Here is a 16742-nt window from a genome sequence, read left to right on the forward strand (position 1 = left end):
AATATTGACCACCTTCAAATTTATGTGGAGACATATATATATATATATATATATATATATATATATATATATATATATATATATATATATATATATATATATATATATATCGATAAAATCGATAAAATTACATAAATGATCCCTATGGTTTACGCATGGTCAGAGTATTGTTACATGAAAAGATCAAATCACTCTTACACTGACGGACGGAAACTTATGGTGTTAGCACTAACGTAAGTTTTGAAAACCATATAAACCTCGTTCCTCAAAAAAAAAATTAATAAAGAATTGAGTGACTTTTAAAAAAACCTCGATGTAATTTTGTCAAGTATTTTACAATGAGTGATACCGAAAATTGAAGTTTGTAGTTTGATAATTTGAAATTTGGTGATTAACTAAACTGAATATTTTTTAGTAGTTGGATATCTAAATAACACAAACAAGAGAATTCATACTACATAGAAAAAAACAAAGTCGAGGCTTTAACTGTTAGTTTACACTAAAATTAAACTGTTTTACTTATTTCTAATGAAGAAATGATTCAGATTTAATTCTTTTCTTCATCTTTCTTATGAATTCTGCACATCTCCTGTTCAATTCCTCTATTTCATGTTCATCAACAACAAAATGAATCTCTGCCTTTTGATCTTCAATTTGATACTGAGTGGCAGAAACAACATAATCATCTTCAACTACGCAAACATGAGAACCAATATGAATGCTTTCATCATCTTCTTCGATTTTTTCTTCTTCTTCTTGTTCTTGTTTTTGTTCTTGTTCTTGTTCTTCCATGGCTGATGAGATTAGCAGATGTGGGAGGTTGGTTTCATTTGTGATTACTGTATGATTTTGTTTTGGTGAAGAGCTGTTGGTCGAACCGAAGTTCATTATGAGGAAAACCAGGATTCCATTGCAGAGGAGGAAGATGTAATGTCTGTCGAAAGAGGAGAAATGGTGAGTGTAAGAACTGAGAGACACAGTGGATGAGAAGAAGAAGATGATGAAGATGAAAATGGAGAACATGTTGTTGAGCTTAATGAAATTGGTTTTTGGTGTTTGTTTGTTGATGTGATTCGACATTTCCTCCATTGTTACAGAGACGATGGAGGTGATGCGATGAAGACGATGATGATGTCTACGATATGATGCACATATAAATAAGTTCAAGAAATGAGCGAATTTACAAAATTAACCTTGGATTTTGGAATAAAATTTACCAAACCATTTTCTAGATAATGATGGCTTACCCACCTATTCACACTCTGATCTACTACCAGATATAAGATATTTGTTTGAGGTTTATATTATCACATAATAACTTATTTGGTAAATTATTAAAGACAAAATTGCAAAAATGGTCCTGTGGTATGCAAATTTTTGGGGTTTTAATCCAAACAGTGACTTTTTTGGTTTCGTAGTAGTCCGTGATTTGTATGTGAAAATGGTCCCTCCGAAAATTGAAATGACTATAATACTTTTGGGGTATTTATTTTTCATTTTTCTTTCATTATTCTTAAAATTTAATATTTATTTATTTATTTTAGCAATTAAAAAAATGAAAAAGGTCCCATCTCTCTCTCTCTCTCTCTCTCTCTCTCTCTCTCTCTCTCTCTCTCTCTCTCTCTCTCTCTCTCTCTCTCTCTCTCTCTCTCTCTCTCTCTCTCTCTCTCTCTCTCTCTCTCTCTCTCTCTCTCTCTCTCAAGAAAACCTGTTGAATTCTTTTCCTCCTGCTCCACTGTGGTTTACTCAAAAAGCATTTGTCTTTGTCTCTTTCTTTTGAACCCATCCACCACAACTCCACCTTATATCTCCGCCATTAAAATCCGTCAAGCAAGCTTCAAAACACCACCATCTACTGTCTTCCTCCAGTTTTGGGAGCTTGCCACCAAAACCCATCAAGAACCGTCGCTGCCTCCATCAATAACCACCACCGGTGACTTTGATCACCGTGAATCACCACCAAACAACATCAAACCTCATCCCATCTCCTACTACCTCCCTTTCAACGACCTGCTGCCCAGAAAACGAAAAAGATAGCGAGGCAACCAAGGCCTGCCACCCACGACCATCCACCGCTACTTCTTCCCTCCGTCGTACCCATCTCAGTTTGCCTCCATCCTCATCGATCTCGTCAGAACAGGAAGTGAAAGCAGCGGAGCTGCCATCACCGCCCACTGTCGCTGCTACTGTAGATCTCCGACACCACCATATCCTTATACGATCTAGGTGGGTAAACTGGGAACTCACCGAATCTGCAACATGAACAAGTCTTGAATTCTGATCGTGGTGTTGGTAGTTGATTTTGGTGACTGGAAGGAGAGATGGTGGTGAGGAGTTAGGGTTTGAAAAAGATGATGGTGGTGAGGAGTTGTGCCAGTCGACATACACATCAGGTTCAAGAAGGGTTCGAATTTGTTTACATAAACATGCCCCTGTTCTTAATTTAACTTTCTTACATCTTAACCTGATGCAAATTGTATACTCCTGCCTCGTATGTCCTTGAACACAAATTTGATGTTGTGAGTTGTTATTGGAAACTGATTTCATCCGGGTTTATTTATATGATCAAGTTCTCGATCTGGGCAATTGTTCTTGGAAATTGAATTCATCTGGTTTTTTTTTCTGGGTTTGATATTTCGGTCTAGAGTTTAGCAATTTAGATTATTTTAGTTTTTTATGATGGATTTGATGTACCAGGTTGCAGTTAAAGCTTAAATTCATCTTGGTTTGTTATCTGGTCGATTTCTAGATGGTTTGGGTTCCTCCAGGTTTTTAGTTTCTTTTCGGTTTATAATCATGAATTCAGAGGTCTGTGATAGCATTTGAAATAAAGTGAAAACAAATTCATCTGGTTTTTTCATCAGATTAATCATTTATTATGTGTGTTTATTGAAGCTGTGAATCATTTAAGTTTTTATGATCAAGAAAAAATTGAACTCATTCGAGGGTTTTTAGTTCCTGTAGTTAGCCACTTGAATGTTGTGGAAGAAGAAGAAGAAGAAGAAGAAGAAGAAGAAGAGAGAGAGATAGAGAGAGAGAGAGATATGTGGGCCCAAATTAATTAATTATTTTCTTTTCATTTAAATTAAATAGAAAAAACATAAAAAAATATATATCATAAGGACATTACAGTCATTTCAATTTTAGGAGGAACCAAACTTACGTACAAATGTGGCCAAAAGGACCACGAAACCAAAAAAGTCGGGGTTTGGACTAAAACCCAAAAAAAAATGCATACCACAGGGACCAATTTTGCAATTTTGTCATTATTAAAGGTTTCTTTATCCATAAATTATAATACATGCTTAGAAAATATTTCTTTATATACTATATATAATTAATATGTTACAAGATGAATTGAATACTATTTTTAATAGTATTAAATAATGGTAGAAATATACATTCCAATCGTTTTTTTTAACAGCAAAAAGGGTGCAACAGTAGAACTTCCCATAAAAAAATAAAAAAATAAAAAAATAATAAAAAAAAAATAGTAAACTTAAATACAAAAGTAAACTTAAATACAAAATTTTAATGTAAAAACATTGCCATGTTTTTACACATTATGCAACATGATTGGCCATTTATGGTTACACATAATGATAAGAAATAACGAACGAGTTACGTTTTGGGGTAAAATATAATGCATAAATTGAGGATAACAATAATATTTTTATTAAATCATAGATTAGACTAATTTTAGTTTTGTGTACGACCCGGAATAACTTTAAATTCTTTTAAGCTTTCTTTAAATGAGTAGTTGATAACATGGTGAATTTTATGTGTATATAAATATTAATCGATTATTACTTAAACTTTTTATATAATAAACACATTAGATGTGACATTATTTTGTTGTTTTGGTTCAAACGTCCCAAAAATGTTTGTAAATGTCAAAGTCTTCTTAGAGTCAATAATATAAAATACAGATTAGTAGTCTCGCAGACACGATGGACCCAACAGGAGTTGGAAAAACGGTATTTGTCGTTGGAGGCAATTCACAGGAGCCTTAGCTTTTGAAAGCCCAACAAAACCATCATGTTCTAGAATCTAAGGTGAACTTCACAAATAACTTATTTTTAGTTGTGCTGGATTGAAAAACTAATATTTAAATATGTTTTAAATTCATCATATATAGAAAGAATTTGTGGTAATCACATAAATGGCAACATTTTTTTTTTTGAGATATAAGATAATAATCTAGATTTTGTCCATCCATAGAAATGATGTGGCAATGCGAAATGAACTTGGACCCGGGTCTCATGGACATCTGTTCGGCTCGTAGTTAAGTAAAATTTAGAATATGATATCCACTACATCTCGATAACTGATTTTGGATTACGTATTTATCTAAAACACTTTGAAGCAAACTACTATGATCTATAACTTGAGACAAGTTAGATTCGCATTAAGTTTTATATAGTTAAAAATGCAATAACCGTATCTAAAATTAAAACCCTAGTCCAAAATGCAGAGTTGTCGAATATGTATTCGTTTTGGGGTTGAAATATGTTTTTTACGTACTTTATAGTAGTTAGCTTAAGTTTACTGTTTGTTATGTGTTGCTCATTATTATTTTTCTAGTCAAGTACTATGAATTGCAATGTCCATACATCGAAACATGAAGAGACAGTCTAAAATCCGAAGAACTACTCAGATACCTGATGTTGTACTCGTTTTGAATGAAAGCTATGATGCACGAGAAGATTTATAACCGAAGTTCCTTGAGGTATCATCCAGACATGATCTTCACTCACAACAATCATACTGAATAGTTGCCATGTTTACAACCACAAATCGTTGTGGTCTAAAAAAGCATGGTTAATCCAAGATCAATTCAACACATAATCCTTTTTTTTTCTCGGGCCAATCTTGACTCTATTTCTTTGTTTGCTTAACACACGATCATTCATATGTAGAGAATTAGGTTTCATTTTGTTTGGTTGAAGAAGATGAGAATTTGACCCTATCGGTAAAATTTGGACAAATCCAATACCATATACGATTTTGAACTCAAATTCGTGATAGGACTTCAGTGTATCATGTTCTTTCATATGCCTTAATTATAAAATGAGCAATTAGATGATCATAACAAAGCTCTGATAGCCTTTTGATTGTGACTTTGTAGTTATTATCGTGTGGATCTTGCTACGAGGTCTAAGATTGAGTTATTATGACAAAAAATGAAATCAAACTCTATCAAGTTCTTTTAAATCTGATAAATGGGTGATAATTGCAAAACTTTGTTTACCCTTAGAAGACATGAACTCTCTCTATTTCAAAGTTTTTGAGTTTTAGAAAGTTGGGTTTTATAAGCTATTCCAGTGAAGTATGGGTCGAAAATTTCAGTGTCATCAATTGTTCTTGTCTTTAGTTTTTGAGGCTAGGGTGGCAAGGTTCCTTTCGGTTTTTGAAGAATTGAAGATATGACTTTTTTGGGGATAAAAATAGGGCCAATTTGTCAAGTTTAATCCGGTTATCTTGGTGCTCTTCTCCTTTCATGGCTCTTTATTTGTATTTGTACTTATTTTCTAGCACTTTGTTAGCTCGTTTTTAATACATTCCATCATTCTAAGAAACTAAAAAGGAGAAAAAAAAACAATGTTGGACATTCCAGAGCATGGACTTCAATTTCAAAGTTGATCCATTTTATATTCTTAACTTAATATATTTATAAAACTCTTTATTTAATAAACAGTTATAGAAATAATTTCCACTCCCATAATTAGAAATGTTTTGGTAATGCAATCGATCCAGGATACCTAGCACAATATCCTTCACTTAAATAGACATGACACACGTTACAATTTAGCCATGGTACACACACATTACACGTTTTCTTGAAAACCATATCACAATATTGTTGACCTTTAAAACATATGAACTCTCTCGTTTTTGAAGTTGTGTAGTCTATGAAAGCTAGGATGATAAGCAAATCCATTTAAGAAGTCATCAAGCATTCCCATGTCTATCATTATTTTCCTCCGAGAACAATAAACAATTAATTTTTTCCCAAAAGTTCTCATCAAAAAAGTTCCATCTTTAAAACCCTCAATTAGAAACACGAGTTCCAAAAACAACATATCAATATCAATATCAAGATCAGGGTTGATACTATATTTGAGCACAAGCTCTTTATGCCAGGAGTTCTTGATCCTGTATTCTTTCATCACCCAAACAGTCAAGTTAGAATGGTAGGAATCACATCGAATCAACGCAACCCTTTTGCACCTCTAAACTTTGTCCCAAAATACATTAAGCAGCAAAAATACAAACTTAATTGTAGCTCACATGGTTAAGCCGCAGCGGACTTTGATGTTGATAAGGACACGCCTCAGTTCAAGTCTTGCAACCACCGATTTTTCCTCAAAAAAAAAATTTCGCTCAACTCCTAAATTTTTTTCCCTCCATTTTTTATGCATCGTATTTTTTTGCGCTCCATTTGTTCCCATGTGTTGTATGTTCTTGCTATGTCTCGTACTCGTAAGCAAGCGGGAAAATACCCTTAAAGTCTCTTAAATCTCCCAGTTCTCCTCCCAACTCCCAATGTACTTCTCATCAGTTCTCAAGAAGAAGTTTAATCGGCTTTATAAGGAGAATACAACCTCTCGATATTTCTTTCTGATTTTTAAGTTTGAATGCGCTTCTAATTTCTGATTTCTGAAATGTATTATGGATATGAACCTAAAGGTATATTGCTTTTTCTTTCTCATTTGTTTTTTTTTATCGATTTCTATAGATTTAGGTTTTGATTTTTAATTTTTGAGTTTGAGGGCACCTTTATTTTCTAATTTCTAAAATAGATTATGCATATCAACCTATAGGTAATGTATTAGAATTCCTTTCCTGATTTTTAAGTTTGAGACTTAGACACATAAACGTGCAACTTTGAAGGTCTTGGATTCTGGACTCTGGAAGATAATCAAGATGCATTATGCGACCCAAAAGATCATCCAAGGCCCATAAACACAGAATTGGGTGGTGTGTGTGACTTTGACTTAATGAGTATTGATTTTTTTTTTTAGATTTTTATTATGAGTATTGATTGTTTTTGTATTTGAATCTATCAAAGAAAAAAAAATGGTAAATGATAAACTTATCTTTAAAAAAAAGTTGCAATGAATTAAAAAATAATTAACTCATTTTTTGTAATATGAATATCTATTTGAACCATTATAAAACGATACACCTTTTTTTAAGTTAATTTCCCAAGGATAATCGCAAAATGACCAAATGATGTCTCGTTAAGTAAATAATCACATTTTTATCATTTTAACAAAATATTCACTCAGTTCCGCAATGAAGTCACTTGGGTAAGTAATATATAATTGCTTTATGAATAATTTTCAACACAAAAAATATAATATTTATCAAATGAAATGAAATAAAAGATTATCAAGATCTAAATCATCTGGTAAATGGGTGATAATTACATCAACTTTATTGACCCTGAGAACACACGAACTCTCTCTATTCTGAAGTTCTGGAGTTTAAGAAAGCTGGGTCGATAAGCGATTCCAGTGAAATATGGATGAAATATTTCAGTATCAACAATTGTTCTTGTGAGAGGAGAATATTCCAGCAGTTTTTCTTCATCATACACCATCAAAATCGTTCCATCGTTCAAACCCCAAATCACATAAACAGGTTCCCTCATCAACCAATCAAGATCCGGGCTAATGCTTCGCTTGATAATGACCTCTTTTTGCCAAGATTTCTTGATCCCATATTCCTTCATCACCCAAATCGTGAATTGAGAATCGAAGGTATCCGATTGACATAAACAACCTTTAAGAACAGCCAAACTGTAGAAATGGATACGACTTTCTTCTACAATTTCAACAGGAGGAGATGGGAACAACTTGAACGTCTCCTTATCAAAATCAAAAGCACAAAGCTTTTCAGGCGAATCCTGATCAATAACAATCCAATGAGCATGTCCATTTAAGAATATCCCATTGAAGTTACTAAGCCAATAAGGGATAATACTAAGATTTCTCCATTGGCCTGTGCCAATGGTGTAAATCTCACCTTCTAGTAGAATCGGAGGAGATGATGAATTAGGGTTTGTGGGTATATCTCCTTGAAAGATCCGTATCACTTTATATTCCCTTGTTATTGACCCGACTCCGAAACAACACATAACTATTGCAAAATATTCTCTATGGTATTGTTGATTTGGGAGGATCATGTATTCTCTGGTGATTGGATTGCATATGTAAGTGTTTTCATTTTCAGAACCAAATTGCCATAGACAGAGCAAACCATCGACTGAGCCTACGGGGTGTATTTGAGATTCTTGGAAAATGGGTGCGAGATTAAGGTCGAGGCTCATGACTGGGTCATGGTGTAAATTGTGGTGATGGAGTTCGTCTTCAACCTCTAGCCACTTCAAAATACCTGTTCTATAGTAAATGGCCATTTCCTTTTCAGGATTATGATGAATCATGAGGCTTGAAGGTGACCTCTGGAGATGAAGATTGGAAAAGTAAGAGTCTGAAACGAGATCCAGCCACTTCTTGCATACACATTTGCAATGGATGATCGTTTTGACTGGAAGTCTTGAGAGAATATCAGCCGTGATATACACCGGTAAGTCTTCCATCGATGGATCCAGAAGAGACATTTTTTCTGGTAATAAAAGCTGGATTTTGGTGGTGATGGTGGTGGTGATGGTGGTGGCGAGTGGTGACAGCAGAAGAAAGAGAATAGTTGACTTTGGATTGATGATTGTGAGATTGTCAATATGTATATATGTTTATGGGGTGTGTTGTTTTATAATGGAGAAACTTTGTAAAGGTTCTTTACTTGGAAGATACGTATAGTTGACTTTAAAAGAAAGATAATTGTTATACGAAGTAGATAATATTTTGTGAAATTGTGTGTTATTTCATAAAAAAAATATTTCACATTTTAATCAATCATGAAATAGATGGTTATGATTGTTTTTTTCTATCAGGAAAAAAAAGTGGTAAATTTATTAAAAGGGTTAAGCCATTTTTTTAGCCGCTTTGTGACATCAGTTACTTATGACAAAAAATCACAAATGGTTCTTATGGTTTAAAATGTTTAAAATAGTCTTTATGAAACTTTTTTTTTTAATGTGAATAGATCATTTTATTAGTCTTTATGACTTAACACTATCAGTTTTATGACCCTTACAACACATGAACTCTCTCTGATTTGAAGTTCTGAAGTTTAAGAAAGCTTGGACGATAAGCCATTCCAGTGAAATACCGATCAAAAATTTCCGTGTCATCAATTGTTTTCCTCTTAGGACAATACGCCAACAATTTATCTTGATAATACACCATCAAAATAGTTCCATCATTTAAACCCTCAATCAGGTAAACGGGTTCCCACATCAACCAATCTAGATCACGGCTAACACTTTGCTTGATAATCACCTCTCTACACCAAGATTTCTTGACCCCATATTCCTTCATCACCCAAATCGTGAATTGAGAATCAAAAGTATCAGATTGGCATAAACAACCTTTAAGAACCCCCAAACTGTAAAAATGAATTTGACTTTCTTCAACAATTTCAACAGGAGGAGATGGAAACAACTCAAACGTCTCCTTTTCAAAATCAAAAGCACAAAGCTTTTCAGGGGAATCGTCGTCAACAACAATCCAATGAGCAAAGCCGTTTAGAAATGGCCCAGAGAATCCATTAAGCCAGTAAGCGACATGACCTAGACTTCTCCATTTTCCTGTGCCAAGGGTGTAAATCTCAGCTTCTAATAGACTCGGGCGAGATGATGAGGTTGGATTAATTGGGGGTATATCCCCTTGGAAGATCCGTATTACTTTGTATTCATGTGTAAGTGAAGCAACACCAAAACAATAAACAATTATTGCATAACCTTCTCTATAGTATTGTTGTCTAGGGAGGATCATATACTCTCTTGTGATTGGATTGCATATGTAAGTGTTATCTTTTCGTTGACCAAACTGCCAGAGACAGAGCAAACCGTTGACTGAGCCCACGGGGAGTATTTGAGAGCGTTGGAAAATGGGTGCAAGATTAAGGTCAAGTCTCATGACAGGGTCATGGTGTAAACGATGGTGATCGAGTTCACCTTCAACCTCCACCCACTTCAAAATGCCTGGTTTATGGTAATCGGTCATTTCATTTTCAGAATTATGATGAATCATGAGGCTTGAAGGCGATTTCTGGAGATGAAGATTGGCAAAGTAAGAGTCAGAAATGAGATCCAGCCACTTCTTGGATACACACTTGCAGTGGATTATTGTTTTTACAGGAAGTCTTGAGAGAATATGGACCATGACTTCCACCGGTAAGTTTTCCATGAATGGACTGAAAATAAATATAATTTTCTAGTAATAAAAGGTAAATTTTGATGATGGTTGGTGGTGAAGAAAGATAACAATTGAGTTTGGTTTGATGGTTGTTATCGATATGTATATATATATCTTGTGGTTAATTTTGGTTTCTTATAATGGGAAACTTGGAAAAGATATTTACTTGGAAGATACGTATAGTTGACTCTAAAAGGTGTTTCTTCAAATAAGTCGTCATCTTTGACTACATCAAAAGAGGAACGACCAAAGCCCAAGAAATATAGATCAGAATATCTTCGATATATTTAGATACTCATTATGAGCCCAAACAATGTTTTAAAAAAACGGTTTTGAATTGGCTGGTTGAACTGGTTGTATCGGAATCGAGGAAGGAGCGGTTCAATTATTACCGGTTTTATATTTATTTTTGAACCGGATCGAACCGGTCAGTTTTACAAAAATCCAGTTGAACTAGTTCAATTAAACCAGTTGAACCGGTTAAATTGAATAAGGGAACCGAAATCTTTAGCATAATAAACTTTGATAGTTTTTTCACATTTATTAAATTTTTTCTAAATAAAAATACATGATAAATGTTATGAAGTTTTTTGATGCGTTTATATTTATCTAGGACTTTATTTTCTTTTTAATGCACGTGGATTGATGTAAAACTTATGCTTATGAGTTATTTTAATGTATTTAGATTGATCTACAACTTGTTTCATGTGTATTTTAATGTTTGAACTTGTAGACATCAAATTCTTGATTTATATATGTATGTATGTATGTGTATGAAAATACAAAAAAAAAAGATGAAAATTATAGAAACCGGTTTACTCAACGGTCAAACCGGTTGAACTGAAAACCAATAACCATACTGGTTCAACTAAAACACTGGTTTTTAAAACATTAGACCCAAACCCAACATGGCATCCAATGCCCATAAAACAGTGTTGGGTCGTGTTTGTGACCGGATGAATTTAATGTTAGATTGTCGGGACTTTGTATTGTGGATTGTTTTTGTGAGATTTTGAATATTTAAAAATTATTCACAGAAGGATTTGTTATCCATATTTGGTTGGTTGGATTTGGAAAGGGATTGAAATACATTACTTTATAAATTCTTATTTGGTTTTTTGTTTTTTTCACCTAGGGCCTCTGAAAGCATCAAGGTTGATTGAAATGTGTCGCGGGTTAAGTCCTTTTTAAGACGAGATATGCAAATTTAGTATTAGGATAGTTACTTTATGAGTTGGCTTTAAAAAAAATCATGTGTGTTTTGTAAATGCACTAAAGAATTTGAAATGTAAATATGGCAAATGACAAACTTCTTTTAGTGTATAATTGTATGATTTTATAAAGAATCTGACTATTCCTATAACCACTTACAAATTTAAGCAAAAATGAACTACTGAACGAAAATATTCATGATTTTTGTTTGTAAATGGTCATCTGCGAAATTCTTTAAATGACACTATTTAAAGGATTTTCAAAGATGGACGTCTTCAAAAATCTTAGACATCTATGAAAAAATTAGTCCCAAAACTATATTTGAAAAAAGTATATATTCTGAAAATGACCATATATGAAAACCCAGGTTTTACCATTAAAAAAGAATGACCACACAACCTCTTTCGGCTTTCGCTTTGGATAATGTGGAGTCAATCTTACACCCTTTACGTTTCAATTACAAATTTTATATTAGTATTTGTTATTAATTCTATATATATTCAGGTGCACTAAAAAGTAAAAACCATGTTTCCTTAAAGCGTACATGCTATAGTCATATGATTGTAATTGAAGCCTTTGAGTTAGGACTTGAAGATGAAATAGATTACTTTTAGAAAAGCATAGGAAATCACTAAATAAAATTTAGAAGGCAATAGTAAAATACTACACTCAAAACAACTATTTTTGATACAAAAACGACGATCAGTGTTCATTGTTGACCTTTAAAACACATCCACTCTCTCATTCTCAAAGTTGTGTAGTCTATGAAAACTAGGACGATAAACCCATGCATTGAATTTGAAGGAGCGATCAAATTTTACAAAGTCTACAATTGTTTTCCTCTGAGGACAATAAACAAATAGCACACCACGAAAAGACCCCATCAAAATAACCCCATCTTTAAAACCCTCAATTACATACACAGGTTCCACACACCACAAAGGAAGACCAGGGCTGATACTTCTCTCAATCACCACCTCTTTATGCCAAGATTTCTTAACCCCGTATTCCTTCATCACCCAAATCGTCAATTTAGAATTGAAACTTTCACATTGACATAAGCAACCGTTTATCACCCCCAAACTTCCACGCATAGCTTCAGAAGAGGGAGGAGATGGGAACAAATCAAACGTCTCCTTGTCAAAATCAAAAGCATAAATCTTCTCAGGAGAATCCCTGTCAACAAGAATCCAATGAGCATGGCCATTCAAAAATAGCCCAGAGGATCCACTGAGCCAATATGGTACACAACCCAGACTTCTCCATTGACCCGTTCCGAGGGTGTAAACCTCAGCTTCAAATAGGCCCATACGAGATGATGATGTTGAATATGGAGGCATACCCCTTTGGAAGATCCGTATTAATTTGTATTCATGTGTAAGTAAACCGACACCAAAACAATAAACAATTATGCAATTACGTTGTCTAGGGAGGATCATATATTCTCTTGTGATTGGATTGCATATGTAAATGTTATGACGTTTAGGACAAACCTGCCATAAGCAGATCAAGCCGTTGACTGAGCCTGCTGGGAGTATTTGAGAATTTTGGAAAATAGGTGAAAGATTAAGATCAAGGGTCATGCGAGGGTCGTGGTGATCAAGTTCGTCTTCAAGGTCCACCCATGTTAAAGTGCCTGGTTTTTTATAACCGTTCGTATCAAATCCTAAATTATGATGAATCACGAGGTTTGTAGGTGATCTCGAGAGGTGAAGATTGGCAAAGTAAGAGTCAGAAATGATATCCAGCCATTTCTTGCATACACATTTGGAGTGGATGATTGTCTTCACAGGAAGTCTTGAGAGAATATCGACCATGACTTCCACTGGTAAGTCTCCCATGGATTGATCTGGAAGTGACATTCTGTTCAAGATATTCGTGGTTAATAAATATAAATCGCAAACAGAAATGAAATACCAATTACCAAAGCAACAAAACCCTATAAAGAATATGTCCCTATTCCTATCAGAAAAATTCCTTGCATTGCCATTAATAAATTAAATTAACACAAATTACTACTAACAAATCTGAAATATCAAAACCTAAGAAAATTTTACTTCGAAAAATATAATAAGTACAGAGTAAAGATGGCATTGATTATGAATAATTTTGTACCTAAAGGAGAGATCCAAAAGCGAGACCCAACAGCAGCAGCAGCAGCATCAGGGCGATGGGCGCACCGGTGCGCTGAGGTCTTTTTTCTTGTTTCGGATTCCAAGCGGCGGGAGAAACAGTCCTCGGAGGGTTTATGCTTCTGTGTTGAAGAGAGGGGAGGGACTTGGGAGTTGTGACAATGAACAGAGTGGGGTTGGCTACTTGTCTCGGTGTATTAAATATAGATTTTCTTTTTTTTGAAAAGGCAAGTGTATTAAATATATTAAATAATATAGAATGTAAATTACAGAAATATACCGTTGGGTGTATTTTACACTTGTCCAATCTTTGAAAAATTACTAAAGAATATTTTTATGGGTTGAAAAAATTACATAGACTAACATATTAGTTGTTAGTTTTTTATAAATATGATCGTATTGTCTTCGCCTCTTCGGTCTAAAATAGTAAAAAGACTATAGAGATCAACTCACTAAAAACTCCAATTAGAGGGATATTCGATTTTTCATATTTAAATTCCCATAGTCATTTTGGAAATTCTGGATGGCTTGGATATACGAAAGTAACGTCTCAAATTTTAGACAAAATTTTTCATTTTTAATTTATCAAAATCAGAGTTTCACAACCACGTTATCGATTACATAATTATCTCAAAACAGCTAGTATCACAAATATCAGAGTTCATAAACATGTCCTGGTAGTAAATCTCCCAGCATGTGTGTACAATCAGATATTCGTCTTCATATGGTCCTCGGAAGTACTTGTCACATATAAATCAACAATTGTAAGCACGAAACTTAGTGAGTTCTCCGAGATACCACATACAACACAACATAAATAAACAACTATGGGTTATCAGCAACCCCAATGAGCCAACAACACGCCCTGTAGGTTAGCAGCAACCCTGGTTGGCTATCAGCAACCTCAGTCACATATAAATAACATTGCATAACCATAACAGCTAGACCCAGTTGGTCATCATAAATACAACTATTCTACCACACGGGTAAGAATAAGTGAGGAGACTCGCCTGATACTGACAACACGTAAATCTAGCACCTAAACTGCCGGATCTAAACTCCACATAGTCAACAAAATAACTAACCCTAATTAATAATTAAGGTCCAAAACTCACTTGCGAGTCCAAATTATAACAGCCCAAAATTTTTAACAAATTTAAACCTTTCAAAAGTGACCCATTTCTTTATAAAAATGTTTACAAACAATCATTTCAAAAACATTTTGTTTCCCAAGATCTAATTAGTTGTAAAACCAAGGATGTGTACGATTACGCCTTCGTTTGCCACTGTCCACCGAAGTACCTGAAACCATAAACCAAAATTGTAATCACAAAGCTTAGTGAGTTCCCCCAAAATACCAACACAAATACAATAACAGCATATTATGGGTCCAATCAACAATTCAGGTTAGAATACCCCAGGCCATCAACCTTCGGGTTTGAATGCCAATGCAACACCTGTTCCATGTATTATTTATTTTATTTAATTTTCTTAGGGTTTTGTGCATGGACTCGACGAGTTGGAGAGCTCCAACCCGTCAAGTAGAGACTATTAGGAGGACGCGAGATTTAAATCCTACTCGACGAGTCGAAAGGCCCCGACTCGAGGAGTAGACTTGGTAGAGAGAAACCTTAATTTTTAGGGGTTTGTACCCTATTTAAAGGATTTATGGCTCATTTGTAGCCTCCCTCATTGTATTTAAAGCCCAAAAAGAAACCCTAGTCGCATATTTGAGCTTCCTTGAGTGTATGTGAGTCTTAGAGAGTAAAACTTGTGCTTTTGAGGAGGAAACTTGAAGGTTGAGGAGCTTGAAGAGAGGAGAAGGCTTGGGATTCGGCATCTACTGGTTGTGAGCATCCATTTAGAGGTAAAAAGTTACCACCTTGATCTCTATTTGCTTAGATCTCATTTCATGGAAGGATATGGTCACTTTTGGGTGCAAAATAGGGTCTCGGATCTGGACTTATCACAAGGATATGGTTCCAGATCTGGACCTCTCTAGGTCCCCAATGACATAAAGTTGTTCACTTTATCCAACTTAGGCCCTTTCCATGCACTAAAACCTTGTAGGAAGCTTAGTTTTGATGTTATAGCCTTGGAGGACCTTGCATGCAAGTAAAGTTTGCAACTTTATGTGGTATCTGCACTAGGGAGGTTGGATCTGAAGTTTAGGACCTTAGATCCTACTGAAAAGGGTTGAACATAAAAGTGACTTAAGGAACTCGTCGATTCCCTTAGTTGACTCAACGAGTCGGGTAGGGTTTGCCTGTTTTTGAGTTTCTGATTGAGTGCAGTGAAGGATTAGGGTTTTGGTCTGAATGGACTTTAGGTTTTCTGGACATTTGATGAACTCGACGAGTCACTTAGGTGACTGAGTGAGTTGACTCAGGATTCAGTGGAATGAATTCGGGAGGAACTCGACGATTTGCTGGATGCACTCGACAAGTTGAGGTCAACATGGATTGTTGACCTTGACCTTGACCAGGGTTGACTTATAGGGTATTTATGGTATTTTGGGATTGTAACAAGTTCATCACATGTCGATTATAGGCGGTTGAGTTGGAGCAGTGTGTGGGATATATCTGATCTTAGCTTGTCAGTTCAACATTCGAGAGGTGAGTCTCCTCACCATACCAATGGGTCCAAGGCACCAAGGCCGACCTATTATTTGTTATGTGATATGCTAGTTGGTTATGGAATATGTGATATGCTAGTGGTATATGTAGTATGCTTGTATGAAAGACCATTGGGGAGCTCATGGCACCTGGATGTAAGACGATGTAGAGAGCACATGGCTTTCCTAATAAAAGACCATAGGAGAGCCCATGACACTCGGATGTCAAACCACGTGGAGAGCCCATGGCTTTCCTATTAAAGACCATAGGAGAGCCCATGGCACTTAGTTGTAAGACCATGTGTGGAGCCCATGGCATCCTGGAGTAAGACCCTGGGGACGAGCCCACGACATCCCTATATGTTTGTATGCATGGTTGTTGTGATATATGTAGCTTTATAGCTAATATGATTGTGTGTTTATGTGGATTGTGTGGGGTATGCTCTAGGGAACTCACTA

General features: G+C 35.0%; 4 protein-coding genes across 5 annotated transcripts; all 4 read right to left on the reverse strand.

Moving 5' to 3' along the window:
• Positions 1 to 391: 391 nt before the first annotated feature.
• On the reverse strand, positions 392 to 1142 carry LOC111889763 (uncharacterized). The gene has a single exon (XM_023885918.3). It carries the CDS (start codon positions 1087 to 1089, stop codon positions 526 to 528), a length of 564 nt encoding a protein of 187 aa, XP_023741686.1. The 5' UTR covers positions 1090 to 1142; the 3' UTR covers positions 392 to 525.
• A 6150-nt stretch (positions 1143 to 7292) lies between these two features.
• On the reverse strand, positions 7293 to 8773 carry LOC111889811 (F-box protein At3g07870). Its single transcript, XM_023885961.2, has one exon. It carries the CDS (start codon positions 8624 to 8626, stop codon positions 7430 to 7432), a length of 1197 nt encoding a protein of 398 aa, XP_023741729.1. The 5' UTR covers positions 8627 to 8773; the 3' UTR covers positions 7293 to 7429.
• A 198-nt stretch (positions 8774 to 8971) lies between these two features.
• Positions 8972 to 10417, reverse strand: LOC111889727 (F-box/kelch-repeat protein At3g06240). Its single transcript, XM_023885883.3, has one exon. The coding sequence runs from the start codon at positions 10314 to 10316 to the stop codon at positions 9159 to 9161; it is 1158 nt and encodes a 385-aa protein (XP_023741651.1). The 5' UTR covers positions 10317 to 10417; the 3' UTR covers positions 8972 to 9158.
• Positions 10418 to 12178: 1761 nt separating this feature from the next.
• LOC111889725 (putative F-box protein At3g10240) lies at positions 12179 to 13829 on the reverse strand. 2 transcript variants are annotated; one of them, XM_042898562.1, is made up of 3 exons: positions 13653 to 13823; positions 13031 to 13400; positions 12555 to 12713 (listed from the first exon to the last, which is right to left on the reverse strand). In XM_042898562.1, exons 2-3 carry the CDS (start codon positions 13397 to 13399, stop codon positions 12702 to 12704), a joined length of 381 nt encoding a protein of 126 aa, XP_042754496.1. In that variant the 5' UTR covers position 13400; positions 13653 to 13823; the 3' UTR covers positions 12555 to 12701. The 2 variants fall into 2 exon arrangements, with proteins under 2 accessions (XP_023741649.1, XP_042754496.1); XM_023885881.2 differs by having other exon boundaries at positions 12179 to 13400; positions 13653 to 13829.
• Between the last annotated feature and the right edge of the window lie 2913 nt (positions 13830 to 16742).

Source organism: Lactuca sativa, chromosome 9 (genome assembly GCF_002870075.4).
Source record: "Lactuca sativa cultivar Salinas chromosome 9, Lsat_Salinas_v11, whole genome shotgun sequence".
Taxonomy (NCBI): Eukaryota; Viridiplantae; Streptophyta; class Magnoliopsida; order Asterales; family Asteraceae; genus Lactuca; species Lactuca sativa.